The sequence below is a fragment of the Haemorhous mexicanus genome, chromosome 27, assembly GCF_027477595.1.
Source record: "Haemorhous mexicanus isolate bHaeMex1 chromosome 27, bHaeMex1.pri, whole genome shotgun sequence".
Lineage (NCBI taxonomy): Eukaryota > Metazoa > Chordata > Aves > Passeriformes > Fringillidae > Haemorhous > Haemorhous mexicanus.
Genome location: NC_082367.1, coordinates 5538278 through 5565131, shown reverse-complemented (window position 1 = coordinate 5565131; position 26854 = coordinate 5538278). Strand labels below are relative to the sequence as shown.

The 26854-nt window shown below is 62.4% G+C and overlaps 3 protein-coding genes across 4 annotated transcripts; 2 read left to right on the top strand and 1 right to left on the bottom strand.

Annotated features, from left to right (window-relative positions):
- Nucleotides 1-1596: 1596 nt before the first annotated feature.
- Nucleotides 1597-8351, bottom strand: LOC132338664 (CYFIP-related Rac1 interactor A-like). The gene is made up of 12 exons (XM_059868403.1): nucleotides 8141-8351; nucleotides 5680-5708; nucleotides 4348-4726; nucleotides 3739-3860; nucleotides 3557-3662; nucleotides 3249-3385; nucleotides 3069-3146; nucleotides 2837-2953; nucleotides 2662-2741; nucleotides 2440-2566; nucleotides 2251-2321; nucleotides 1597-2164 (listed from the first exon to the last, which is right to left on the bottom strand). The coding sequence occupies exons 1-12, from the start codon at nucleotides 8349-8351 to the stop codon at nucleotides 2101-2103; spliced, it is 1521 nt and encodes a 506-aa protein (XP_059724386.1). The 3' UTR covers nucleotides 1597-2100.
- Nucleotides 8352-13635: 5284 nt separating this feature from the next.
- Nucleotides 13636-14859, top strand: HPCAL4 (hippocalcin like 4). Of its 2 annotated transcripts, XM_059868664.1 has the most exons (3): nucleotides 13636-13797; nucleotides 13900-14115; nucleotides 14355-14859. In XM_059868664.1, the coding sequence occupies exons 1-3, from the start codon at nucleotides 13636-13638 to the stop codon at nucleotides 14550-14552; spliced, it is 576 nt and encodes a 191-aa protein (XP_059724647.1). In that variant the 3' UTR covers nucleotides 14553-14859. The 2 variants fall into 2 exon arrangements, with proteins under 2 accessions (XP_059724647.1, XP_059724648.1); XM_059868665.1 differs by lacking the exon at nucleotides 13900-14115.
- Nucleotides 14860-17504: 2645 nt separating this feature from the next.
- NT5C1A (5'-nucleotidase, cytosolic IA) lies at nucleotides 17505-26389 on the top strand. The gene is made up of 6 exons (XM_059868814.1): nucleotides 17505-17631; nucleotides 22784-22951; nucleotides 23723-23852; nucleotides 24111-24233; nucleotides 24661-24845; nucleotides 25033-26389. Exons 1-6 carry the CDS (start codon nucleotides 17536-17538, stop codon nucleotides 25399-25401), a joined length of 1071 nt encoding a protein of 356 aa, XP_059724797.1. The 5' UTR covers nucleotides 17505-17535; the 3' UTR covers nucleotides 25402-26389.
- The last annotated feature ends 465 nt before the right edge of the window (nucleotides 26390-26854 follow it).

Below are 26854 nucleotides of genomic sequence, written 5' to 3'. Positions count from 1 at the left end.
GCACCACAGAGGGGATGTTATGGGCTCTGTGCCCGGACCCCACCGGCACAGGGACACCGGGACACAGCTGCCACCTCTCCCAGCACCGGTGACCAGCTGGTGTCTGTGCCCGCACTCACTGCTGGCTTTAAAGGATCCGGCTGTCCCTTGACTCCTGGTGGAGAGTCCCGCGTGGTGACGCTGTCCTGCCTCTTCCCAGCCCAGTTCCCACACTGCAGGGACACTCCCGGGACGGGCCAGGGACCGTCTGGGGGACGGTGTCACTTGGGGACATCAGCTCCTGCAGACACGCAGCAGCTGCGGCCACCGCAGAGCCGTGTCCTGGCCCCGTCCTCAGCTCCCCGGTGGGATCCTCGTGCTGTGGAGCACCGGGGGGATTTAACGGGGCCCTCGGGGTCCCTTTGGGCCCAGCAGGGCTTGGCTGGCACCGCTGCCACCACAGGGCCAGTGGGTCAAAGGAACTCACGGGGAAACTGAGGCACGGCTGGGGCGTGGAGCGGCTCGGGAGCGGGGCAGGGCGCTGAGGAGCCCGTGGCCCATCCGATGCCTTGGCAGCATTTCAGGTGGCTGTGGCAAAGTCGAATGTTGCAAGAGCCTAAAAATAAAAGGAGCTGTTGGCCGGGGTTGTGCAAGAGCGTGTCCCCGTCCCGCCCCGCGCGGGAGTTGGGCGCGTTTGGCGGCAAACCCGGCCGGGCACGGCGGGATCCTGGCACCGGGCCCGGGAAATGCCACTGTCCAAAGGGCTGGGGGCTGTCCCCCCCCTCTCTGTGCCCTCTGAGGTTTGGGAGGGGGTTCATGGAGGTTTGGGGTCCCTATGGTGGCACCCTGAGGAATTCCATCTCGGGGAGCTGTGGGGACCCTGCCCATGTGCCCCCAGCACACCCAGGGGACAGCGGGGAAACTGAGGCAGAGCCGCCTCACACGAGGCTCTGGGGCTGTGATGTCACCCGTGGGGTGCCCATTGTCACCCCCCCGGGCAGGCACGGCAGAGGGGGGCACGGTGCCCGTAGCTGCCGTGTGCCCGGCGGGAAAGGTGGCGGGAAAGAGCGGGCTGGCAGGGCACCAAACCGCAGGGCACCCGATCTGAGCCACCCTGAGGACAGTCCTGCGGGTCCCCTGGGGGGTGACACAGCCCCAGCCAGGGGCTGGCACAAGGCCCTGCCCTGGGGGGTCTCCCCCAGCTCGGGGGGCTGCGGGTACGAGGCCGGGTGGGTGCCCCCAGGGCTGGCTTGGCACGGGTGGGGCCAGCGGGGCTGGCTTGGCACGGGTGGGGCCAGCGGGGCTGCGCTGTCGCGGTGTCACAGGGCCATCTGCCGGCAAAGGCACCGGCCCTGGCAGCCAGGACCGGCCTCCAGCAGCAGCCCCAGTCCTCCCAGTCTGCAGCTGCACTGGGGAAGGAGGGGGCTCGGCTGGGCTGGCTCGGGGGACACCCGGGCTGTTGCCCCTCCTGGTCACTGTGGGAGGTGGCATTTGTCCCGCAGGGTGTCACGGAGAGGGGACACGGTCCCGGCGCGGGATGGGACACAACAGAGAGATGGCCCCGCTCCGGCCACGAACAGATTAAATGTCATTTTATTTCACACCCAAAAAAAAATGTAGAAAAGAAGAGGTGAGTGTGGATTTAATTGCTCATATTAAAAATCTACCAGGTGAGACTGAGCCGTTTCCTCCAGAGTCAGTGCAGATCCACAAGGATTCTTCTTCCTTCTCCTCATCCTCCTCCTCCTCATCCTCTCCCTCCTCCTCCGCTTGGGGACCAGGATGGGGACAGGGGCACCACCTGCCCCCTCCCCAAGGTGCCCCCGTGCCATGGGCACCCTGCTGCCAGCCCCACCAGCACTTCCCTTGCCCGGGTCTCTCCTGCCTGGCCCCGGCCCCGAGTCCCCACGGTGCCACCCACACCTCGTGTCCAGGAGCGGGTGCTGATTTGGGGGTGGGCAGGGGAGGGGCAGGAGCCCGTGGCAGGGGAGGGCAGCCCGGGCCCGTTTTGATTTGTTTTTAGCATTTCTGTGTGTTCCTCGCTGTCCCTTTTCCCTCTGTACAAAATGAGCTGTATGGTCATGGGCGTCGGTGACACGGTGACGGCGGCTCCGGCCCCGCTCACTGCAGCAGGGCCCGGATCTGTTTGGACGTGGTGTCGTCGTTGAGGTGCCGAGTGGTGTACCTGGAGAGGAGGGGACACAGGTCACAGCCCCCCACCCTCTCTGCTGTCACCCCTCCCCGCTGTGTGTCCCCAAGCCCCCGTCTCACCTCAGAGCGTTCAGGAGCCCCTCGGTGCTGGTTGAGGGTTGGTCTTTCAAGACTTTAATGCAGCCTTTCATCTGATGGGGGCACAGAGAGGGGCTGTGAGATCCCCCTTCCTCCCCAGCCTCAAGCCCAGGGATCACAGCTGCTGTGGCATGGCTGTGACCCCCCAGCTGTGACCCCAAGACCACTCACGTCGATCTTGGAGGTCTTGGCGAAGGCCCCCACGGGGTGGACGTGGTCGTAGAGGATGATGACACCGACCATCACCCTCATGCAGAAGAGCAGGGTCTCGGTGTTGGTGAAGCGGCTCCGGTACTCCCTGAGCCAGGAGAGAGGCTGCCTGAGCCTGGCAGGGCTGGCACAGGGACCCCAGGACCGAGATGTCCCCCCCAACCCCCACAGTGGGGCACTCACGGGGTCTCCAGCATCACCCTGCACACGCAGGCCATGGTGCTCAGGCAGTCGGTCGTGTCCTCGATCGGGAGGGTCTTGTTCTGAAACCCAGCAGGTCCCAGCTGCTGTTTCCCCCACGTGTGGTGGCTGGAGGGGGTTTCTGCCCACCCTGGGGGTCCCCCCCAGCCCCCCTCACCTCTGAAACGAACTTGGTGGTGGCATTGCTGAGGGTTTTCAGCATGGGGGTGGCCTCGGCATAGAACAGGGACATCCTGTTGGCCATCTCATTGTTCACCTCGCTCTCTGCATCCAGCTGGGGGGGTGTGGTGGGGGTCACTGGCGTGGCTGAGCCCCCCCAAGCCATTCCCAGCCCTGTGGACCCCGGGGGGAGGCCACCCCTGGCCGGGGGAAGAGCAGAGTCCTCCCACCTGCAGGTTGTTGATGCGGTTCCGGCTGATGGTCCGTCTGTAGTAGCTGAAGTCGTTCTGGATGGCAGGGTTGGTCATCTGAGGGGGGGACAGCACGGTTAGGGGACCCAAGGGGCTCTGCTGGCTCGCAGGGTCCCCGTGTGGGGACCCCCCTCGCTGTCACCCCGCACAGGGAGGCACCTTGAGCTCGTCGAAGCTGAGGGTGAAGTGCAGGATCTCGGCGAACTGCTTGGCCAGAGCTTGCTCCCGCTCCAGGTGCTGGGTCGGGGCGTAGGGAGGGCTGGTGAGGGCCTCCAGCAGGCTCCGCAGGGCGTTCTCTGGGGACAGAGCACTCCCGGTCCCCCTCTGCACCTCCACACCCCCCGAGGGGAAACTGAGGCACAGCGCAGCATCCCGAGCTGAGCACGCGCTCCACGGGCAGGACTCCCGCCGCCTCCGGGGGGGATGCGGGATGCACGGGGGGGATGCAGGGGAGCTCAGGCACTCACCCAGCCGCAGGGAGAACTCGTAGAAGCGTTTCAGCTTGGCGACCAGGGGGCACACGGCGCTCCAGGCGCGCTCCTGCAGCCGCAGGTCCCCGGGGTTTTGGATGGCCTGCGAGGGGAGAGCGCCAGCGCTTGCCCCAAGGCACGGAGGGTGCGCGGGCAGCGAGCGCCGGGGCTGCACCCACCTCTCGGATCTCCTGGCCGGCGCCCGTGTAGGACTGCAGCTCGGCCAGGATGGTCTGCGCCTCCTCCAGCACGGCGTTCACCTGGTTCCACACCGCCGTCTCGGCCTCCGTGGGCTGCGCATCTGCAGGGCAGCGCCCCGGGGAGAGAAACCCGGAGGGCTCTGAGCGGGGCCCGGGGCGGAGAGAGCCAGAGCGGGGTGCCAGCACCCCGCGCCGCGGCTCCCCCGCCGGCCCGCAGCCCTTCCTGGCCGGATTGTGGCCCTGGTCCGTTCTCCTTGCCCGAGCTCAAGTCAAGCCGTGGAGTGGGGGGCGGGTCGGGGGGAGTCCTGGCTGCCCTGTGCCCGCGGTCCTGCTCACCACGAGGGGTCCCCGAGCTGCCCTCGGCCCCAAGAGGCTGCAAAGCGCCCCGGGGGAGAGGTGCGGAGCGACAGCCCCCGGCCACGGGCCTGGACCCCCTCCCCGGGGACACCCCGGATGGCAAAGGGGGGGGAGGACGTCTGGGATGGGCGCGATGCGATGGGCGACGGGGACAAAGAACTCAAAATGGTGTGGATGTGGAACTCAGGATTAAGGACGAAACAAAAACGGAAAATAAAAATCCCATCTCACTTTCAAAGTCAAGGAAAAAATTAGGGCCTTGGTCAAGTTCGTTATAAGTCAACACTTTTAGAAGGTTCCCCATGTGAAACCTGCAAGAGAAGAAACAAGAGGAAAAAAGCATGATGGTGAGGTGGAGCCCGGGGAAGAGGTGCTGGGCTGCGGGCAGCGGCGGTGGCCGGAGCCCCGTCCTCCCCCCGCTGCTCCCCGGGGGCTCGGGGGGCTCCGGGGGTGACCCCGCGGCCGCTCCCGGCCCCGGGTGCAGCCTCTTCCCCCCCGATGGTGATGAGCGCTGGCGGATGGGGTGATGGAGAGGGAGGAGCGAAGGGAGGAGAAGCCGCCGGGAAGTCCCTGAAGTCCCCGGAGTCTTGGCTACAGCCAAACCCCTACTCTAGTGCAGAGGGGTCCCGGAGAGCCCCCAGAGCTGTGCCGGGGGGCTCTGGAGGGGATCTGGAGGCAGGAGAAGTTTGTGCCACCTCAGAGGAGCCAGGAGGAGCAGGAAGGTTCCTCGCCGTGGGAGTGGGGGGCTGTGTGACCCCAGCCCCGGGTATTTTGGGGGGTGCCGGAGTCAGAGGTGGTGTGGGGAGCTGTGCACGGCCTGTCCCCGCTGGGGATGGAGCTGGGGCCGGGGCTGGGGCGGGCAGGTGCCGCTGCGCTCTTTTCACCCTCCTCACTCCTGCTCTGAGCTGTGCCCTGGGAGGAATTGCCGGAGGGGGAGCCAGGGGAGCCCTGGGGCTGTGCCCGGCCTGGCATCCTGCCACCGAGGCCACCGTGTCCTGTACCCGCCGTGCCCAGCCTGGGGGGCCGAGAGCTGTCCTTTCCTGGCCCTTAGCCCAGACCCACGGGAAGCTGAGGCAGGTCCCTGCTCCCCATCCCTCGGCGCAGGCTGCAGCCGCCGCGCTGACCTTCCCAGCAGTGCAGGTGGCACGGATCACTCCCTCCTCCTTTCCCAGCCTGCAGGCTGTCCCTGTCCTGGCGGTGTCACGGGACATGCCACACGGCCACCAGCGCCATCAGCTAACAGCCGTGGTGTGTGCCTGAGGTGGTCCCGGGCCAGGTCCTGCTGTATCCTGCATCCCACCACTCTGCCAGGACATCTGTCCCACTCTGAGGGATGGAGCATCTCCTGGGGTCCCGGTCCCCTGCCCCATTTTGGAGACTTTTTCAGGGCCCCAAAGCACCTGGGGACACGGGGCTGCTCGGGGACACTGAGCCTGTCCCCATCCTCTGGGCAGCAGCTGCAGTGGCAGCCCTGGTGCCCTCCCCATGCCCACCCTGCTCATGGGACTTACTTTCAAAATCCAGGAAAAAATGAGGACAGTTTTCTAAATCTTTGCCCAATACCTTTATCAGGTTGCCCATGGCCAGCAGACCTGAGCGAGAGAAACAGAACAGAGTGGAACAGCACCGGTGCCACCAGCTGGACACCCCAGCCCCCCTGAGCCCCCAAGGGCCACCACCACGGCACCCCTGAGCCCCCAAGGGCCACCACCACGGCACCCCCGAGCCCCCGGGGGCCACCACGGCCCCTTCCCTGTGCCCACCCCGATCCCTCGTGGCTGGGCACGTGGCTGTGAGCATTCCCTGGAATGTGACAGCTCTCCCAGCACTTCTGACAGCTCCAGAGGGAAGGGAAGAGGGGTGAGGGTCTGGACGCCTTGTGCTCCTGGGGCACCCCTGGCCAGGCTGCCACCCCTGAGACACCCCAGATCCCCAACCCTGGCATCCCTAAAGGATGGGGGCAGCCCCAGGTGACCCCCACAGTGTCATGCCACTCCCCTGGGTTATGGGGCTGGGCATCCCCCATGGACAGGGGAACACCCCAATGGGAATTGTGCCCCACAGACCCGGTTGGGGGTCTTTGGCCCGTGCCAGAGCACCCCACCCACCCCACGGCAGTGCCCTCGGGTCCTTACCTCAGTGCCTGGTGTGGCAGCGGTGGCTACGGCAGGAGCAGGGGCTGTGCCACCCACCTGGGTCACTTCATGGGCCGGCGGGGCCCTGTGGGCAGGAGGGCAGGAGGGTCAGGGCACCCCACTGGGCACCTCCCTGCCCTGGGGACCCATGGGTGGGTGACCAGGAGGGGAAGCACGGTGGGACACTGGATCTCCCCTCCATCTCATGCTGCCACCAGCCTTCACCTTCTTTACCTTGGTTATTTTTTACTGCCATGGGGAGCTCACCAGGCATCGGGCTGAGCATCCCCGTCCCTCTTCACCCCTTGTGAGACCTGCTAGCAGCTCGGGGATAACCCCAGAGTGGAGCCATCTGTCCCCATCCCTCCTCAGAGAGGCCAAGATCCCCAGGGATGACTTTGCCAGCTCCAGTGGTTGGGCTTGCTCTTTCCTGAGCTGTGTGAAGATCTCTTTATGCCGCCGATGAGCCACAGCCCAAATCCTGCAGGCAACGGGGTGCTGCCCCAGTGCACCCCACCTTTCCTACAGGGATGGGGGGGTCGGGATTGGCCCCACGGTGCCAGCAGGCACCAGGAAGCAGCCACAGGACTCAGCAGGTTGTAATTAAGCGCTTGGGTTTAATTAATGAGGCTGGGGAAGGGGAGAAGGAGAGCTGGAGCAGCAGGGGAGGGATGGGGTGGCCTCGTGCCTGGAATGGGGCTGTGCCCCCCCAGCCCAGCACTCCCCACTCAGCCCCAGCACAGACCCTTGGCATCAACAGTGATGGCTCTGCCTTCCTCCTCCTCCTCCTCATCCTCCTCCCAGGCCCACTAAGCGGTGGCTTTGCACTGGGGCTGCACAAGCCTGAGATGCAGCTGGTTTTGGGGAAACTGGGGTGCTCCAAACACACCCAGAGCTGCTCTGGTGCAGGGACCCCGAGGTTCATCCTGCTGAGCACTGGGGTGTTTTGAAAGAGTCCTGGGGGGTCCCTGGGGTGCTGGGGGGATCCCTGGGGTGCTTGGGGGGTCCCTGGGGTGCCAGGGCAGTCGGTGGAGTGGGAGATTGGCACCTGCTCTGCCCTGGTACTGCCTCACAGGCTGTGACCGGCGTGTGGGCGTCCTCGTGCCCGTGCCACCGTTGTCCTTGACGGGCAGCTTGGGGCTGGGATTTGTCACTGCTGAACTCTGCCTGTGCCCAGGGAAGGGGCACGGATGGGTCCCCAGTGTGAGGACACCCCGGGGTGACTCCAGAGCCGTGGTGCAGGGGTTTAGTGCCGGGGGCTGGTTTGGGGATCGCTGCAGCCCCTTGGGCTGGGGTAAGGGTTGCTCCGCTTGGGGTCCAGCCCCTGTTTTACACCTTTTCCTTGCTCCCAGGTGCTTAAACCTCCTGGTGGCACTTGGCCCGGGGGGCCACGGCACATCCCTCCCAGGGGGGCTGTAGGGGAGGGCGAGGGGCTCCCCCCAGTGCAGACTGCCCGCTGCTGAACTGGGGGAATTGTGCGCCCCAAATCCGCTGTAGAGTCCCCCCCAAACCGGCAGCGCTCACAGAGGAACGTGCTGCCACAGCAGGGCTGGGAACAGCAGGCTCCCTGTCCCCAGCCACACCCGAGGTGGCCCCGGCTTCTGTCCCTCCCTGCGGTGGCCTCGTTGCACCCCAGCCCTGCTCCAGAAGCTGCCCCTGTTCCCGCAGCGCCGCCTCCCCCTGCTCCCCACGAGCATCCTGCCCCATGGGGACCCACGGCGGGTGTCACCTCCATGGGGACAACCCAGCCGATGGGGTGAACCCCCACTCCTGCTCCAGGCAGGACCAAATCCTGCATCCAGGAGCATCCCCCCCCCGAGCCGGCAGTGCCCGGGCTGGCCACGCCGGAGGGGCAGCGATGCCCCCGGGCTCAGGCCACCCCGTGTCACCGTTTTGGGGCTGTGCCCCTTTGCTGCCGGCGCAGCATCGCCCTGGGCACCGCAGCCTGGTGCAGCGCCGCAGCCCCGGCCGGAGGCTGCCTGCCCCTTCCCCTTGACCTGGCCCCGCTCTCCGCAGCCCCCTGCCCGCCGGGTGCCCGCCGGGTGCCCGCTGGGTGCCCCCCGCCGCCGCCGAGCCCCCCGCCCGCTGCCCCCCGCCCATGGCAGCGCCGGCACCGCCGCAGCCGCCGCAGGGTCGGGCGAGCGGTGCCCGAAGGATTTTCCTTGGGGGGCACAGCTTGTCCCGGGAATCGGGGTGCCGGGGCCAGATCCCACCCCAGGATGTGCCGGGGCACCCCCAACCCCGAGCAGGGTGGAGTTGGGGTTCCCGGCGCGGTGACCCCGCCCGGTTCGGGGACCTTCCAGACCGAAGGGATGTGTGAACCTCCCGTGGGGCTGAGCCCCCCTCGAGTGGGGCCGGGGGTGAGCAGGAGCTCCCCGTGCCTGGCTGCGGCTGCGGCTGAGCAGCGGATTTACCGCAGGGCTGCCGGGAGCCGATCCGCAGCACCCCGCCGGCGCGGGCGGGCACCCACCGTGCGCCCGCACCCACCCGGGGCCACCGCGGGGCTGCAGCAGCGCCAGGTGGGGCGAACCCCCTCCCAACATCGCCCACCCCAGCGGCACCCAGCCCTCCACCCCCGCTCCTGGCCAGCGCCGCGCTGGGGGTGCAGAGCGCGGAGAGGGGCGGCTGCCGGCGGGGTCCCTGGGGACACCCCCCGCCCTGCTCTCGGGCCTGGTGGCAGCCCTGTCCCCGTGCCCGTGGCTGCCCGCGCTCACCGTGGCGGTGGGAGCCCGCGGCGTGGGCAGGCGGCGGCGGCGGCCGGGAGTCTGCGGATGCTGCCGAGCGCGGGGTGCGGGGACGAGCCGCCCGCCGTGTGCGTGAGCCGCCCTGCGCCAGCTGCCGAATGCACCACAAAGACCACCATAGCCCCCCGGCCCCCCCACGCCACTGGTGACGGTGACGTCTCAAGTGTGAGGGAGACGGGGATGCTTAACCCGCTGCGTGCCGGCCGGCAAAGCTCTGCGACCTGGCGGGGAGAGGGGTCGGGCTGCCGCTCCCTGGGTTTGGGGGACGTGGGGACATCGAGAGGGTCGCCCCACAGCAGAGCCAGATCCAGCTCGCAGAAGGGGGAGGGAAAACACAGATATTCCTTTGCTCCTGCCCCAGCCTATGGGTGGCACCCCTTCCCCCGGTCCCCTCTCGGGGGAGGGGGACAAGCACAGACCCCACCCGGTGCCACCGCAGCGAGGACAAACCCGACCCCCGTGCCGGGACCCCTGTTTGGGGCAGGCAGCACCCTCTGTGCCTCGTCAGCTCCCCCAGGACGGGGCAAAAGGGGTTTGGGCGGCAGGAGCCAGCGCAGAGCTGTTCCAGCAGGGGTGATGTGGGAGGAAAGGAACCCCAAAATTTGGCTATTTCTGCTTTTCTACCCCGACTCCCCCCTTTTCCCAGGCCAGCGCTGGGCATGACAAGTGGGGACATCAAGAGGCAGCCCAGTGTTAGGGTCACCGTTAGGTCCAGCTTGCCCAGTGGCACCCAGAGCTGTCCCTCAGGGACATGGGGTGGGTGACAACAACTCCTCATTCCTTTACTGGGGCTTTTGTGCTGGGGGAGTCTCAGAGGGGCTGGCTGAGCCACCAGTGCCCGGAGCGCCGGCAGTGTCACCGCTGGGTGACCTGGCAGTGCAGAGGGACAGGAGCTGTCGGGATTCTGGGACGAGCACCCGTGATTCCTGCTCCCCAAGCGCCCCGCAGTTTGTGGGGGTTGCAGCAGCCCGAGGCAGAGGGGGCTGCGGGGTCCCCCCCATCGGGCACAGCTCCCCGGGCCGTGCTGCTGCAGCCTGTAGCCGCTGGGGGAAGCTGCAGCCCTTTGCATTCCTCGGAGCCGCTGGATTGGGAGGTTTTCAGGAATCGGCAGCGCCCTGGCAGCTCCGCGCCCCGGCGGTGGGTGTTGGGTGATGCTGCTGCAGGAGTGGGGAGGGAAAAGCTGTGGCTGAGCCAGCGCTGCCTGCGCAGCGGTGTCCCCCCTCCAGACACCCTGCAAACCCGGGGCCAATATCCCATTCCAACCTGGGCTCACGCAGGTTTTGGGGTGCCCCGGTTTGGGTGCTGGGCTCAGCTGGGTGCTCCAGTGGGTGCTGTGCCAGTGCTGCCAACCCTCCACGATCCCCAGGCATCATCCCAGCACCACGACTTGGGGTGTCAGGGCCCCAAAAAGGACATCCCAGGACCACAGAGTCACCCTGATCCTCATCCCAAGGGCATCCCTGTCACCTGGGGCTCCCCTGCCTCTCCCAGCCCCTTCGGCTCCCCCTTCCCGTGAGCTGAGCCGGGGCGCTCTCAGCCCTGGCAGCCTGCGCTGCTTCAATTAAGCCCTCATTAATTTTTCAGTCCCCCGGAGCACCCCGGGCACGGGCGGTTTGCAGAGCTGCTAATTGGTGTCTTCTCTACTCCACATCCAGGAACCGCCAGCGGGGCCGGGGCGGCTCATCCCCCCTCGGCTCTCGGGGACGCTCACGGAGAGGCTTTGGGGCCACACCGAGCCACGTCCCGTGCCCAGCAGAGGCTGTGGAGGTGACCCAAAACCAGGGGGGCAGAATCACCTCATTCCAGGTGAGGTCCTGCCCTGGCCGGGGACATGGCACAAGGATGCCACATCCAGCCCTGGGGGGTTCCCAGCCCTGCTGCCCCCAGGGTAGGGGAGGATGAAACCCTCCCAAATATTTGCAGATATATTTGTGGTAAATATTTGTGGTTTTTGTGACCCAGCCCTGTCTCACCTCCAGCTGGGGCAGTTTCTGCTGCTTCCTGCAGCCCCCCCTGCAGAAAAGGTGGGTGCACCTGGGGGCAGGTGTCTTGGAGAAGGGCTGAGCACCCCATGGCACCCCACAGCCCCCTGGGGATGGGATGGGGTGGGGTGGGATGGGGTGGGGTGGGATGGGGTGGGATGGGGTGAGGTGGGGTGGGATGGGATGGGGAGCAGCCCTGGCTGGCCAAAGACTTCATCCAGGCCCAGTGGCCACCAGATGCAGAGGGGCAGCTTGGGACGGGCCCAGTGGCACTGGGATCCCAGCAGGATGCCAAGGTCACCGGGAAAAGCGCTCGGCGATCTCCATGGAAACATTCCTCGTTTGGTTCTGGAGATCAAAGTGCTTTTCTTGTCCCTCTCTCCTCTGTGCTTCAGCCGTGCCTGTGCCAAGCGATGAGCCACTGGCGTGTCCCAGTGTCCCCGGTGCAGGCGGTGAGGGGCCAACATCCCCGGGATCCCCCCGCGCCCCGGTCCCGGCATCCCGGCCCCATTTCCCCTCCCAGCATCCCAGTACCCCCCAGTATCCCACCTCGACCCCCACCCGCGGCCCCTCCCGCCTGATTGACAGCGCTCCCAGCCAATGGACGAGCTTCGCCGCCGGGGGGGCGGGGGGCCCGCGGCTACAAGAGGGGCGGGAGCGGCGCGGGCTGAGCCGGCGGCTGGACCGCGGCCCCTCCGGTACCGGCAGCGGCTCCGCGCCCCGCCCGGCCCCTCCGAGCCGCCACCTGCCCGCGCCGCACCACAGGTAAGGGCCGTCGGGGCTGGAGCCGCGCCCGCGGGGCCGGGCCGGGGCTCCCCCCGGTGCGGAGCCGCCGTCGGGGCAGGTGCCGGGAGCTGCTCCCGGGAGCCGCTTCCAGCGGGGGTCGGGGCCGGTGGCCCGGAGCCATCCCATAGTGAGGATGGGGAGAGCATCCCCGAGCCCCCACCCACCCCCGGGCCCTGTCCCTGCTCCCTGGGGTGCCATCCAGGGATGCTGGTGCAGGCTGGGGGGGACACCTGTAGTGCCACCCCTCTGTCCGGTTTTGGGAGCAGCAGCTGCTGATCAATTGGTGCTTTGGGGTGAGCGTGTGGTTCCATCCTGGGCTCTGTTCCCTGCCCTGGCATGGCTGGGTGCCGCTTGGAAAAGGGATTTGAGGGCTGTGGAGCTCAGGATGCTGCTCTGGAGTCCCGGCCACGGAGGGCTGAGCTGTGGTGAGGGGCTGCACCCTCCAGCCGTGGGAGGACTCGGAGCATGGCAGGTGTGCCCATGTGGAGTGCCTGGCATGGTTTATGATCAATGCCAGCAATTCAGAGCCAGACCACCGTGCCAGGGGGGCTGTGGAGCCGAGCTGGGGTCTCTAGGGAAGCCTCGTGCTCTGTGGGTGTCCGGACACTCCCTGGGCTGCCGAGGGCTGGTGGGTTCCTGCTGCCACGGCAGACGGTGACAGATGCTGGTGGGATGATGGGGCAGGAAGGAGCTGCTGCCTGTGGGATTTGCTGGGAGCGGGGCTGGCTGGGAGCACGAGGAACCCCACATCACCCACCCCAGGGTCCCCCCGTGCGCCCCGAGCCCACCCGGCCAGCACACCCAATCCCTGGGAGGACACGGTGCTTGGTTGGGCTCCAGGTGAACTTCTCCTCAACTTCACAGAGAGAGAAGCTCCAGGAGCTCCCGGAGAACCATCTGCTGCTCCGGCTGAGCGGCGCTGGCAGCCAAGGCTGCGTGGGAGCGGGCACGGCGCGTATCGGAGCGGCTCCGCTCGCTGCCCACACAGCCAGGGCCTGCCAGGGCTCTGCTGCTGCAGACCACGGGCTGGGGCTGCTTCCGAGGAAAAAGCCACGGAGGCAGCCATGGTGAGGCAGTTTTGGGTTCCCCTTGGGAACCTGCAGTGTGCCTGGAGCTCTGGGCTTTGTGGTTCCTGAGACGTTAACCCTAGGTGTAACCCTAACCCAGGGCAGGAAGAGCAGCCTAGGGTTAAGGCTAATTCCAAGGAAAAATCTGTGGAGGCAGCCATGGTGTGGCACTTTTGGGTTCCCCTTGGGATGCTTTTCACAGCTGTGGTGTCCCTGGAGCTCTGGGCATTGTGGTTTAAAAACCCTAACCCTGACCCCAGGCAGTAAATGCAGCCTTACAGACCCCGTCCTCCCCAAGGAGGAGGGTTGGCATCTCTGTGGCCAGCTGGATGCTGCGTGGCCTCTGGTGCCAGGGAGGTTTTTATGCGCCCTAATGGCAGATTCTCTGTTGTCCCATCCTTAGAGAAGTGCTGGTGGAAGGTGTTCCTTGCCATGGCAGTGTGGCTGGAGCTAAATGAGGTCCTTTCCAACCCAAACCATTCTAGCATTCTATGATCATGCTCTGGCCAAGGCAGTGTGCAGAGTTCTGAATTTTCAGTTGCTTTTTGAGCGTTTTCCTTCAGCCCAAAATGAATGCAGACAATGGGGTGGTGGCTGTCCCAGGGCCAGCTCCTGGACACCTCCAGCAGCAAAGGCCACAGCCACACTTCCAGTGCCACAGCTGCTGTCCTTCATGGACGCCCATCAGCCACACAGATCAGCTCCAGCAAGGAGAAGAGGGATGCAGGATCATCCAGGGTGGATGAAGGCCTGGGAGGACCATCCCTCTCCAGTCTGGTGTGGATTTTCCTTTCCAGGGGCAGCCATGGGCAAGCACAGCAGCAAGCTGGCCCCGGAGATGCTGGATGACCTGGTGAGGAGCACGGAGTTCAGCGAGCAGGAGCTGAAGCAGTGGTACAAGGGCTTCCTCAAGGACTGCCCCACCGGCATCCTCAACCTGGAGGAGTTCCAGCAGCTCTACATCAAGGTGGGCTCCAGGTGGGGGTGGAGTGCTGCCTGAGGGGCTGGAGCAGCCTCCATGCCGAGTTCCCCCCTCCTCATTTCCATTCCTCTTCTCTCCTTCCCGCAGTTCTTCCCTTATGGAGACGCCTCCAAGTTTGCCCAGCACGCGTTCCGCACCTTCGACAAGAACGGGGACGGCACCATCGACTTCAGGGAGTTCATCTGTGCCCTGTCTGTCACCTCCAGGGGCACCTTTGAGCAGAAGCTCAACTGGGCCTTCGAGATGTACGACCTGGACGGGGACGGGAAGATCACGCGCCTGGAGATGCTGGAGATCATTGAGGTACCTGTGCTTCAAACCAGCAGGGATTGTTTGCTTCTCCCAGGCTTTTCACAGATATTGGGTCCCTTTTAGCACCAAAGAATGAGTTGTCCTACCTAGAGCCTTGTCTGAAAGGTGCTCGAGGTGGATCTGATAGAGCAGGGTCCCAACAGAGCAGCAATCCTGTCCCCATCCCCTGCCTTGTCCTGTGTTGTGTCCTTCCAGCATTCCCTCTCATTCCCACTCTCATCCTCCTCCAGGCCATTTACAAGATGGTGGGGACTGTGATCATGATGAGGATGAACCAAGACGGGCTGACACCCCAGCAGCGAGTGGACAAGATCTTCACAAAGATGGACAAGGACAAGGATGACCAGATCTCCCTGGAGGAGTTCAAGGAGGCCGCCAAGAGCGACCCCTCCATCGTCCTGCTCCTGCAGTGTGACATGCAAAAATAGAGCCCTGGCACTCAGGGCTGGACTGGCTGCAGCCAAACTCTGCCCCCTGTGATGGTTTCAGTTTCAATCCCTGTTTTTTCCCCCCATTTGGCCCCAGGCATGAGCCACATTCCATCCCTCCTGCTGCCCCTGCTCCGGCTTCATCCTGGGCAGTTCCACACCCTCGAGGTCAGAGCTTGCTCTGAGCACTTCAGCCCTCTCCCAGCCTGGAGATGGATCCCTGCAGCCACTGGTGTGTCCTGGCTGAGCAGGGCCAGCTGTTCCCACATCCCCGCTGCTTTCTCCCTGCTTTCCCCCACTGCTCCACCTGCCCCATTCTCTGATCCTAACCGAGACCAGCTCTGTCCCCTTTCTGCTGTTTTCCCCCCACTTCTTGGCTTGTGATGTCTCCAGGGAGGCTGAAAAGTCCCAAGTCCTGCTCCTGGTCCTTCCTTCGCTGGCAATTCCCTGGAAGGCTGCCTGGAGAGGCCAGGGCAGGGTCTTGCACCAGCTTTAGCTCTTCCACCTCTGTTTTTCCTGCTGGGAACAGCCAGGCTTGGTCAGGACACTTCACAGAGACCAGAAGTGTCCAAAGCCAGCCCTGGATGTCCCATCCTGGCAGCCACCTTCCATCCCATCAGGTGGGTGATGTCCCCAGCTGCCCTGGGTGCTCCGTGGCATTTCTGACCCTCCTGGAAATGGAGGTGAGGCCTGCAGTCCCAAACTGGAGGCAGGGTCAGGAGTGTGGGTGTGGAAGGCAGGTCCTGGTGCTTCTCCTGGGTGTGTGGCACTGCTGTGGGGACAGCTGGCTGCTGGATGGGGGCTGTGGGGAGGTGTGGATGGGTCCTGTTCCTGCTGAGCCTCCTGGAAAGGCTCTGAGGCCACAAGAAACAAATGTGTCTCCTTCCTCCCCCCTCCCAGCCTGCTGCATCCACTCCTCCCGTCCCAGGTTGATGTTTAGTCTTCACATTGTGGTGTTGGTGGCTGTGGTGTCTGTTAGGAGATGGTGAAGTCCTTACTTATTTTTTTAATGGAAAAATAAACTGTCCCCTGTGTGTGGTGTCCCCCTCTGGATGGTTTTTTGGGTGGCCCAGCTGGCTGGGGACAGTGAGGTGACAACACTGCATTTCTGAGAATATTTTAGGGGTCTCACCTGAGCCTGTGGCACCCCAAGGGGTGGAGAAACCCTTGGGGACAGCACAGTGGGGCTCAGGCTGGGGAGCCTTGAGGGTGGGTGGAAGTGAAACCCTTCAGTAGTGCAGGCAACTCTGGGGAAGAGAATGTCACTTTTGGGGTGGGGAGCCCCAGACCCCAAACCTTCATTTGTCAGCCAGGAGCTGGTCCTTGGCCGTGCCCTTCCCTCAGGGCTGGTGGCTTTGTCCTGGGCTCCATCTGCCATCAACTGGGACCTGCTCTCTGTGCATCTCTGTCCTTCTTTCCTCCACCCCCATCTTCCCCGTGCAGATTTTCCTCTGGCCTTTCTTCTCCCTCAGCAGCCTGCACAGACAGAGACTGTTGCTAAGGAGCTCTCACCAAATTTCCATCCTTCTCTGGAATCAATCTGGCAGGGCTGGCTCCCAGCTCACCCCATCCCACCCTCATCCTGCAATTCCCCAGCCTTGGGTGTGTCCTGCAGCAGCCAGCACGGGAGCACGGGGATGGGAGGGTGCCAAAAGCACGGCAGGGAGGGTATTTTTAGGAGAGCTGCTGATGGGAGAGCTCTGCACCTCGGCTTTGGCCGCTGTGCTTTCCAGGAGCACGTGTGAGTCTGCAGCTCAGCAGTGCCTGGGGAAGAGGGAACAGGGCAGGTTCTCCCACCCTGTGGGAGCTGGGGATGTGCCAGGGCTGCTGCCTGACAGGGCAGCAACTCAAAAGCTCGAGAGAGAGCTCCAAGAATAGCCTGGTGATCCCGGGGCCCTCCAAGCTGCTGCTTCCCTGGGGGCCACCCCGAAGGAAGCTCAGGTGCTTCCCAGCAGGGAGCTGCAAATGCCCTGGGGGAAGGAAGTCTGTGAGGCTGAAATGATGAATTCCCAAAGGGTTCGGGATTCCTGGTGCCAGCCCTGCTCGCCAGCACACAGCTGGCTCTGCTCTCCTCATTGCTCTGCTCTCCTCGGTGTTGGATTGGTCTCATGGACCCCACGGGGGTCCCCAAGGCTGTTGTCTGTAGGGAGGGTTTTTCTTTACCTGGAGGGCAGGGATTGGGGTAAAACCCTGTCCTGTGACCTCCCCCCAGGAGCTGCCCTGTTCCAGGTGAGATCCTCCATCCCCTGCCCCTTTTCCTGCCTCTTGGGTTTTGGTCTCTGGGATGCACCCCCTGCTCCCCAAGGGCTTCTGGGGCTCTGCTGGTTGCGGTGGAATTTTTAACCTGAGCTGAAAGCGCGGCTCTGTGGCTGCTCCCGCCAGCACTCCCGGGAGAACAGAGCCTTAATTAACACCCGCACTCATTCCGTTAACCGAGAATGGCACAGGTCACCCTGGCACGGAGCAGGGTCCCACCACCCCTCTGTCCTCCCTGCCGCTCCATCCTCCGCAGCTCCCAGCACTGGCCGCCCTCCCCGAGTGTCCTTCCTGTGCTCCCGAGGGTGGCCAAGCCCGAGCCCCGCGGCTGGGGACAGCAGGAGCAGCGACGAACCGGGCACCGGGCAGTGTCCCCAGGGCTGCCCCATCGCTCCCGCTCCGCGTCCTCCCGCTGCTCTGCTGATGCCACCTTTGTCCCCAGCCCCTTCCCCTCGCTCCCGGCCGTTCTCTGCCCCGGAGCGGGGGCTCCCCCCTCAAATCCCCGCCGCTCCCCGGTATCACCGGGCGGAGCGCGGCTGCGGCGGCGAGGAGCGCTCGGTCCCGAAGAGGTTAATCCGTGTCCCGGTGGACTGAAACCCCGGAGCTTCATGGGATGCCATATAAAGCGCGTTCCGCCGGGCCGGCCCCGGCTCCGGGAGCTCCCGGGACGCGCGGAGCCGCCGCCGCGCACGGAGCGGAGCCGCCGGTGCCGCGGAGCCGCCGCGCTATGGAGCCGCCGGGCCCCGCCGGGGCGCCGGGCCGGCCCTGGGATGAAGCCAAGGCTTTCTACGACAACCTCGCCCCCAAGAAGAAGCCCAAATCGGTGAGAGCCCCCGCGCAGCGCTCCCTGCCTCCCTCCGGGTGCGACCCCCGCCCCGCCGGCCCCATCTCCGGCCGGTGCTCTCCAGGTGTCCCATCTCCTGCAGGTTCTCATCTTCCCTGGGTGTCTGTGGGTGCCCCATCTCCTCCACGTGTTTGGGGGTCCCCCCGAGTGTCTCCATGTCCCCCGTGGTGTCTCTGGTGTTTCTCTGACCCCCTGCCTCCATCCCGGTCCTTGGGGATGCCCCCTCTCTCTCTCCAGGTGCTCCCACTCCTCCACGGCATCCCTCGGTTTCTGGGGTCTCTCCGGATCCCCCCGGTCTCTCTGGGCTCCCGCGGGTCCCTGCGGTGCTCCTGGCTCCCTCCTGCGCTGAGCTGTCCTTGCAGAGCGGCCCCGGGAGCTGCCTGTCCCCTGTGCCAAGGCGGGAGGCCCTGGCAGGGACAGGAGGGGTGGCACTGACAGAGCCGGGGACAGCCCAGGAGCCGAGCCGCTGGGCCAGGGGCTGTCACAGGGGTGTCGCTGCCCCTCGCTGCTCCCGGAGATTAGAGGGACAGCCGGTGTTATCTAACGAGGGCTGAGCCTGCTGGCTTTAAACACGGAATGGCAGCGGGAGAGCAGGGCTGGCAGGGCTGGGGGCTGTGCCCGCCTGTCCCTGCAGCCTCTGAGCCCCCCCAGGCACAGCCACAGCCACCCTCGGAGCCGTGGGACCCCCAAAACCTGGCTCTGGCAGAGGCGCTGGACCCGGTGGCAGCTGGCACCCCTGTGACACCTTCCGTGGCAAAGCTCTGGGTGTGAGCTCTCCACGAGGGGACACGTCCAGGGGCAGCCCTTGTGCCTTCCCTGCTGGGGACCAGACTGCCACCCCCGGTCCTGGACCCGCTGCCAGCTCACGTTGCTGCTGCCTGTGCCCTTCCCAGGGGAGAGGGACAGCCTGGCTTGGTGGCAGGATGCAGCTCCATGTCTTTCATGCCGTGCTTTGCCCATGGATGCCAGCCCGGGCTCCTCCTCTTCCTCTCCTCGCAGCTGACCAGTAGCTGCACAACTGGGGAAACTGAGGCACGGGGGCAGCCGTGTGCTTTGCAAACCGAGATCTGGGCGCTCACATCCTGTGCCCTGTGGGGCTGGGGATGATGCCAGGCTCTGTGCCCCTCTCCTGGGGGCCCTGTGGCTGTGGGCAGCCAGCTCAGCTGCCCTCACACAGCCAGGCAGCTGCCAGCCCGTGATGGATGGCTGCAGGGCGCTTTTCTGCAGTATAAATAATGTTCTTGGAAAACTCCAAACCACCCTGAACTTTAATCTGATCCCGAGCAGGGGGCTGGTGGTGCCCAGGGCTCCTTCAGGAAATGGGGTTTGGTGTCGTCTGTCTGTGCCCTTGGGGTGCCAGGTCTGTCTGTCTGTCCTCCTGGCCCTACAGGAGCAGGAGAGAGCTGTGGGATGGCAGGAGAAAAGGGGATTTTGGGAAGCCATTCCTGGCTGGGGAATGGCTCCATGGGGCATTCCTGCTTTGCAGTGGTCGCAGCTCTTCCCAAGGCTGCTCCTGCCAGGGAGGTCAGCAATGAGACCTGTCACCCTTCAGCAATGCTGGAAATGTCCCCAGCCTCTCTGGTGACACCGAGTCGGGCCAGGGGGAGCTGCTTTTCTGCTGGCTGCCTTCCTCTGGGCACTTTTTGGGACCCACCCATCTCACCCATGTGTGATTTTTGGGATGCTGGAGTGGGGACAATGCTTGACCCTGGAGCAAACCCTTCCTCTTCCCTTTCCATGACCAAAATCCTCTGAATATTGGATTAATCACAAGAATTTGATCTTCTGCAGCATCCAGGGAAGTGCCCAGAATTCCTGCAGGATTTTAGGATGGAGTTGGGTCCAGCCCCAGGCAGCTCAAAAGGATCAAGGGGTGCAGAACGGGGTCCCCACTGTGGCTCCTGCCAGGGGTGGCCTCCAGGGGTGGCAGTGAAGCTGCTGGGGTTGGGTGGCACTGTGGGCACCTGTGGCTCTCGTGGGTGGGGTGACACAATCCCACTGCCCATCCCCTGTGGGAATTCCAAATGTCTGCCTCTAATCCTTGGGGGGCTGCTGGGGATTTACTGATTAGGGCAGTGATTTAAAGGCTGCCAGCTGTTGGATCTGCAGGGGGAAAATTTGGGCTGTTTCCAGTCACTCCTGAAATACACCTTCACCCCAGAACTGGGGGGTTTGGGGGCTGGGCTGGGGGCTGCACTCAGTGGAGCTGGAGCCTGCTGGAAAGGTCTTCTTACACTTCTCAGGTGGGGTTTGGGCCTTGTGGAGCTCCTGGAGCTGTGCCAGGGGCTGATGTTCCTCTGACACGTCCCTGGTTGTCCCTCCTGTTTGGCTGACCCCAGGGATGGACCCAGGATTGGGATGGGACCTTCCCCACCCTGTTCACACTCCTCTTAAACCCATCATTAATCTCTTGCTTGAGTCCAGGAGGGGCTGGATCTGACCTTCCCATGGGAAGGAAGAGGAGCTCACCATGGACCCCAGGCAGCAAATTCAGTTGGATTTGGCTGAGCAGAGCCTGGACTTGTGTTGGATGAGCTTTCACTGACCTTGGCTGACCTTGGGTGCTGCTCCGAGGGGAAAACAGAGTTTGTGATTCAGCCCAAAGCCTCCAGGGCTGAGGCAGCCAGAGCAGGAGGCTGTGGTGGGACCAAATCCCCCCCAGCCAGGGCTGGGAGTGGGATCCCTCCCATGCACACATTTCCTGTTACAAAAGAAGAGTGTTTGCCTTGAAACATCTCAATTTCTGGGCAAAAGGGGGGTTGGGTGGGTCGCTAGCAGCACTCAGATGGAGGGTTTGAGGTGCTGTGGTTCCTGAGGCTTTTTAGAGCTCATTTTTGAGCGTTGGAATGACCATCTGCAGCACAAATGGGGACGGAGAGGCATCCAAACAACCTTGAGGAGGGAACGCTTCCAAACGAAACCTCCACTTCAAAGAAATGTCAAAATGCAGATCCCTCCTTGCAGCGCAGAATCGCCTGGTTTTCCAAATGTCAGCAATTCCCAGGGAGCAGCAGGGCTGTTCCAGCCCAGCCAGAGCTGGGAGCTGCCTTAGCACCCGGGTGAGACTTTCCTGCCCCGAGTGCTCCACAGGGTGCAAATCTTCCTTGGCAGGACCCGGCAGCTCCCATTCCCAGAGCTCCCTGCCCGCAGGCACCTGGGGCTCCAGCTGCCCACGCCGGGGCAGAGGCAGGGCCTGGAGCTGAGGGTTATTTTTATTGCTGTGTTTATTGCCTCTTAAATGAACCTCCCCGAGGGCTGGTGCCTTTCAGAGGCGGGGAAGGGACCTTGAGCAGCCGGGGCTGTTGTGCAAGGTGTGCGCTGAGGGGAGAGGGAGGTGGGAATTCCCTCCGGGCACCCAGCTTGGCTTGTGGCCCCAAACATCCTTCTCACCCCCGTGAACACGCCTCGGTGCTGTTCCATCTGGGCTGCTGACCTCTTTTCTCTCCTGGGAATCTCCCTCCAGGGCTGACCCCTGTCCAGGATCAGGGAGCAAACACCTGGAAGATTTCCTGCACACCCAGCACTGCAGGGACCCTGGAGCAGGATGGAGCAGCAGGACTCCAGCTAATGGCCGGATGTCCCAAGACCTTTCAGAGTTATTAATATTTTCAGCTAATAAATGGCCCATGACGCCAGAGTTATTAATTAATGAGCTGAAGTGCCAGGGCTTGGCCTGTGACCAGTTAATAGCTGACACTCCTCGGGGACCTGGCTCACTCGGAGCAGTGTTGGTGTCATGGGTCAGCTCCTGCCTGTCCTGGGGCTTGTTCCCCTGCTTTCCTAAAGGAGCCACTTCCAAACAGGACCTGATTCCCTGAAAATGCTCTGGGAGAGGGATCCCTGTGCCTGCAGTGATCTTCTCAGCCCCAGCTAATCTGGGTCTGGTCCTAATCGCCCGCTGTTTAATCTCTTTGCTGGGGATTTGGGGGATTTTGGGGGATTTTGGGGGTGGATGCAGCCTCTGGAGAAGTGCCTGGGACGGACCTGCTGCGGGGATGGTGCTGGGAATGGCGTGGAGGCTCCCACTGACTCATTCCTGGGTGGGGCTGGGGGCAGAGCGAGCCCCAGGGCGAGCCCAGCCCTGCGGGGAGCGAGTGCCAGTGTGGCTGGGGCACCCGGGCCTTGCCAGGCTGCTGCTCCTGCAAAGTTCAGCCCCGGGCAGGGTGGGAGCTTGAACTTTGGAGCACCTGGAGGAGGCACCCTCCACCCTGAGCAAATGGCATTGCCAGAGGATTACTCATGCAGAGCGTGGCACAGAGGATCCTGGAAATCACAGAGGAGCAGGGGGTGAGGTGTTCCTGCAGTGCTCACAGCCAGGATTTCTCAGAGAGCCCCCAAGCCCTGTCCTGCTGGCTGGACCCCTCTGTAGGGGACAGGACTCCTTGTGCCACTGTCCCTCTGTAGGATTTGCTGTCCTGGCAGCCAAGATTTCTCACTGGCCATGGGTAATTAACTTATTTTTGTGCTTGCAAGTGAGTGATGGGGATTAACGCCCTCCCTGCCCTGCAAGGGGAGAGAGGGAGGACGGGTGAGGGTCAAGATGAGCTTGACTTTCCCACTGTCCCCTCTGTCCCTGCCAGGCCCCTCTGGAGGTGCCTCGTCAGCTTCAGCTGGAGGAGGTTTTGGATTTGGATTTTGGATGGAGCCTTCGACATCAATAATAATGACTCATAAATCGTTGCTTGCACCACCTGTTTGTCATGTTTCCACCCACAATAACTGTATCAAGTGTTTGGAGGAGCTGAGCTGGCGCGGGCTGTTTGTCACATCTGGACAGCATCACGGGATGTGGATCTGGCTCAGCCGCAGAGCGCGGCTCGTTCCTGCCTGGGGGGTGGGAAAAGCCACACAAATTCCTTCTGCACGGCCTTCAGCAGCTCCTCCTGGGGTCTGCACGGGTTCTGGGAGCCTGTTTGCAGCGGGAGGGCTTGGCAGTGGGATCTGAGGCGTCCCAAATGCGAAGGGATGGAGCATCAGGGCTTCATCTGTTGAAGCGCTGGGATGCAGCCGCTCTGCCGTTCTCCAAATCCTTTCGGAGGTGTCACCCACCTGGTGGCCTTTCATGCTGGGGGATCCACCCGGGGGCTGCCTCCCTCGTTTACCCCTCCCTCATTTGTCCCCGTGCCCACAGCCCAAACCCGAGAACGCCATCACCATCGCCGTGTCCTCGCGGGCGCTGTTCCGCATGGAGGAGGAGCAGAGGATCTACACGGAGCAGGGCGTGGAGGCCTATGTGAAATACCAGCTGGACCACGAGAACGAGCCCTTCCTCCCCGGGGCTGCCTTCCCCTTCGTCAAGGTGAGCAGCCACAGCTCCCCAGAAATTCTGGAGAAGGGACAGAGCTCACGTGGGGCCAGGGTGGACACGAACCACGGGAGCAAACACAGGGCAGATAAACCTCCCTGCAAGTGATGTGCTGCTTCCAGGGCTGGATTTTCCATCCTGAGCCCAAGAATTGAACAAATCATCTCCTTGGATCACATTTTAGGGAACTGTCTTTTTTTTGTAATTATTATTATTACAATTTATTCATTCTTGTAAATTGGCTGAGTTTAGCCTCGCTCCCGAGTCGGCCAATTTCTAATTCTGACGTGTTGAAATGAGGCATTTCAAACTTGAAAATTATTTTCCAACTCCTGTAGCAGTTAGTGCAGTTTTGGGTGCTGGAGCCCGTTCCCAATAAATAGATTAATCAGCTCTGTGGGGCAAGACTTGTTTCTGATTGCTTGAAAAACACTTATCTGTAACTTGGAGCTAATTTATCCTCATTTAATAACTCCAAACCTTTTGTGTTTGAAAACAGAGGAGTAGCTAAGTGGAATGTTTCCCCCCCCCTAAAATGAATCTATTTTTTCCCAGCTGATGTCAGCTTGGCTCGGGGTGTAGTTAAGGTGGGGATTTTGGTGACCAGGAGTGTTTTGTTGATGGGAAGGGGCGAGTTCCACACCTGGGGCTGGTCAGGTTTGTGGATTTGGTGACCAGGCGTGTTTTGCTGGGTGGGAAGGGGGTCAGGGCCATGCCTGGGGTGGGGCTGGCTGACACCCACCCCCTCTCCCTGGGGTGCTGCAGGCTCTGGAGGCAGTGAACACTCAGCTCCGTGAGCTCTACCCCGACAGCGAGGAGCTCTTCGACATCGTCCTCATGACCAACAACCACGCCCAGGTTGGGGTTCGCTTGATCAACAGCATCAACCACTACGGTGAGATGGGGACACAGCTGTCCTTGGTGGCTTTTGGGTGCTGTCGTTGCTGGGCACCAAGAAGAGGAGATGTTTTCTCCCATTTTTCCCACTTCTCCCGGATTTCCTGGGTGTTGAGCAGAGCTGGATGGTGGGGAGGAGCTCTGGCTGCTGGCCTTGCTGTTGGGCAGCAGAACTAGAATTAACCCCAGCCCTTCCAGCACCAGGGCTGGGTTTGGGGGGCAGCCAGGCTCAGCCCAGGGTCCCTCTTGCCCCCAGATCTGTTCATCGAGAGGTTCTGCATGACGGGAGGGAACAGCCCCATCTGTTACCTCAAGGCCTATCACACCAACCTCTACCTCTCCTCCGACGCCGAGAAAGTGAGTGGGGCCATTGAAGAGGGTGAGTCTGGGGTCCAGCTCAGGGGGGGCAGTGGGGGGAGCCTGGAGCCCTCAGGGGGTTGATCCCAGGAAGGATAACTCCAACATCCATGTCCCTCATCCGACGTGCGCTTAAGGTTTGCCTGGCCCCACTTCTCTGACGCTCCAAAGAGCCTCCAGTTTCCATAGAAATGAGCCTTTCCTCCAGCTCCACAGCTCTCCCGAGGCTAAGGCGGTGTTTTTCCTCCTTAATTCTCATATGCAAAGGGTGATTTGTCATCTGGGGGTTTGTTTTTGCCGTGGAAGCTCTCGGGGCCAAGCTGCAGGTGCTCCCGGGCGCGTTTCCTCGCGGCGTTTCGCTCCCAGCCCGTCGTGTTTTGCTCTGCTCCTCGGTGGCTGAGCCACGAGGACGGATCCTGGATAACTGCCACCTCTTGCCTCATCCTCAGGGATTGCTGCAGCCACCATCTTCAGCCCCAGCAGGGACCTGGAGGTGTCAGAGAAGCAGCTGCGGGTGGCGTTCGACGGGGACGCCGTGCTCTTCTCGGATGAGTCGGAGCAGATCGTGAAGGCTCACGGCCTGGACATGTTCTTTGAGCACGAGAAGGCTCACGAGAACAAGCCCCTGGCACAGGTAGAGCTGGGCTGAGGGCAGGAAAACCTCTGGGAGAGAGGCAGCCTCTGGGATCAAGCCACAGCAGGGTGCCAGGTGGGGTAGGGCACAGGGGATGGTTTGGGGTCATTTTTGGGGCGGCTCACAGGGTGATGCCAAGAAGCTGGCGACTGAACAGCTGACAGAAGATTTCTCCTTGCTCCCTCAGGGCCCCCTGAAGGGCTTCCTGGAGGCACTGGGCAAGCTGCAGAAGAAGTTCTACTCCAAGGGGCTGAGGCTGGAGTGTCCCATCCGCACGTACCTGGTGACGGCGCGCAGCGCGGCCAGCTCGGGCGCCCGCGCCCTAAAGACTCTACGCAGCTGGGGCCTGGAGACGGACGAAGCTCTGTTCCTGGCCGGGGCTCCCAAGGGCCCCCTGCTCAGGAAGATCAGGCCCCACATCTTCTTCGACGACCAGATGTTCCACGTGGAGGGAGCGCAGGAGATGGGCGCCGTGGCCGCCCACGTGCCCTACGGCGTGGCCCAGAAGCACAAGCGGCCGGCGCGGGAGGAGCAGCCAACCCCAAACAGCAAATAGTGGGGTTGGGGGGATCCCCCAAACCCCAGCACGGAGCTCATCCCCTGGGCCAGGCTCCCTGCTCGGGCAGGGAGTGTTTGTTCAGGCTGATCCCCCCCCGGGCAGGGGCAGGAGAGAGGAGGGGAATGTCCTTGGTGCCTCTGTGTGTTGCTGTTCCTGGTGGGGCTGGGGGCTCCTCTGAGCCAGGAGATGTTTTCCCAGTTTCTCTGTGCACTCTGCACTTGCTTCGGGCAAAACCCCTCGAGGATGGGTCTGCCTTGTGTGGAATCTTTGTGCCAGGCAGGTTTAACCTATTTATTTAAAAGCCCCAGTGACTCCCAAAAGCCTTCTGGCTTTCCCAAGCTGAGCTGGAAAATTGAGAGCACTCAAAAAGCTTCCAAGCAGCTTTGAAACAAAATGTTGTCCCTTTTAACTGGAATTAAACCGTGATATTGTTCCTTCACAGCCCCAGCTGCTGCTCCCCAACCAGAAAATACTCAGTGTCTGTCCTTTCACCAAGATTTTGCCAGCTTAAATCTGCTTTCTATTTGGAAAAATAGAAACAAATACTTAACATACTAAAAAAACCCAAAAAAATCCTATTTCCTGCTTGGAGCTTTGGGCTGGTGTATTGTTGGCCCAGGTTTTTATATTTGGGTTTCACCCTTGCATGATTTAGCACTTAAAACTAATAATCTCAGTGGGCATCCAAAGCCCAGCTTGTCTGAGGGCTGCAGACGCATGCCCAGGGCTTGAACTGAGTTAAAAGCAGGCCTTGATATATTAGGGACATCATTTTTAGTCCATTTAGGTAAATCTGCAGAGAATTTCAGCCTGGGGATTTCAATTAAAGGATTTTTTCCTCTCTTTCTAGGCTGAGCCCATCTGAGTTGATAATCTTTTTCTCCTCAGCTTCTTAAAACCTCTGGTGTTTCCTGAAATAGCTGCCTCTGGTAGCGATGCTGTGAGAGAGCCAAACCTCTGATTAAAACACAGGATGGGAAATCAATGGGAGAGAAACTGGTGTGAAAATCACACTGACATTTCTGCTCAAAGCCCTGTCCCAAAGGAGACACTTGGGAGGAAAATTTAAAGATTATTTCTTCCTCGTGGGTTTTTCTTTCCCTCCATTATTTTTTTTTTTTTTTTTTTTGCACAGCTGAGCAGGAAGGGTGCTCAATATTATCAGACAGTTTTCTACAAATTCCATGGGCTGAAATTTTCCAAGTTGTGTGTCTGGCTCTTTCCAGGGAAGTTTCAGCTCAAGCAGTGAGGCTGGAGCTGGAGTTTTCACCCTTTGGAGGAATATGTAAATAACCAAGCTGGGGATGCCTTCAGTGGCTCGGGAGAGTTTTCTCATTGCACTAAATCCTGCTCAGCAGTGAAAAGCAAATTGCACTATTTTCCCCCCCAAAAAATTCTTTGGCAGACTGTTGACTGTCACGTCTGGGTGACAAACACCTCGGGGGAAGGT

Excerpts from the sequence above, each read along its gene's own strand:
- HPCAL4 (XM_059868664.1), top strand. The coding sequence starts at position 13,636 with ATGGGCAAGCACAGCAGCAAGCTGGCCCCGGAGATGCTGGATGACCTG. Across the intron at positions 13,798-13,899 it reads TCCAGCAGCTCTACATCAAG|TTCTTCCCTTATGGAGACGC; the intron begins GTGGGCTCCAGG and ends TCCTTCCCGCAG. Across the intron at positions 14,116-14,354 it reads AGATGCTGGAGATCATTGAG|GCCATTTACAAGATGGTGGG; the intron begins GTACCTGTGCTT and ends ATCCTCCTCCAG.
- NT5C1A (XM_059868814.1), top strand. The coding sequence starts at position 17,536 with ATGGAGCCGCCGGGCCCCGCCGGGGCGCCGGGCCGGCCCTGGGATGAA. Across the intron at positions 17,632-22,783 it reads CCAAGAAGAAGCCCAAATCG|CCCAAACCCGAGAACGCCAT; the intron begins GTGAGAGCCCCC and ends CCGTGCCCACAG. Across the intron at positions 22,952-23,722 it reads CTGCCTTCCCCTTCGTCAAG|GCTCTGGAGGCAGTGAACAC; the intron begins GTGAGCAGCCAC and ends GGGGTGCTGCAG.
- LOC132338664 (XM_059868403.1), bottom strand. The coding sequence starts at position 8,351 with ATGGGCGGGGGGCAGCGGGCGGGGGGCTCGGCGGCGGCGGGGGGCACC. Across the intron at positions 3,147-3,248 it reads TCAGCTTCGACGAGCTCAAG|ATGACCAACCCTGCCATCCA; the intron begins GTGCCTCCCTGT and ends TCCCCCCCTCAG. Across the intron at positions 2,567-2,661 it reads AGGGTGATGCTGGAGACCCC|GGAGTACCGGAGCCGCTTCA; the intron begins GTGAGTGCCCCA and ends CTCCTGGCTCAG.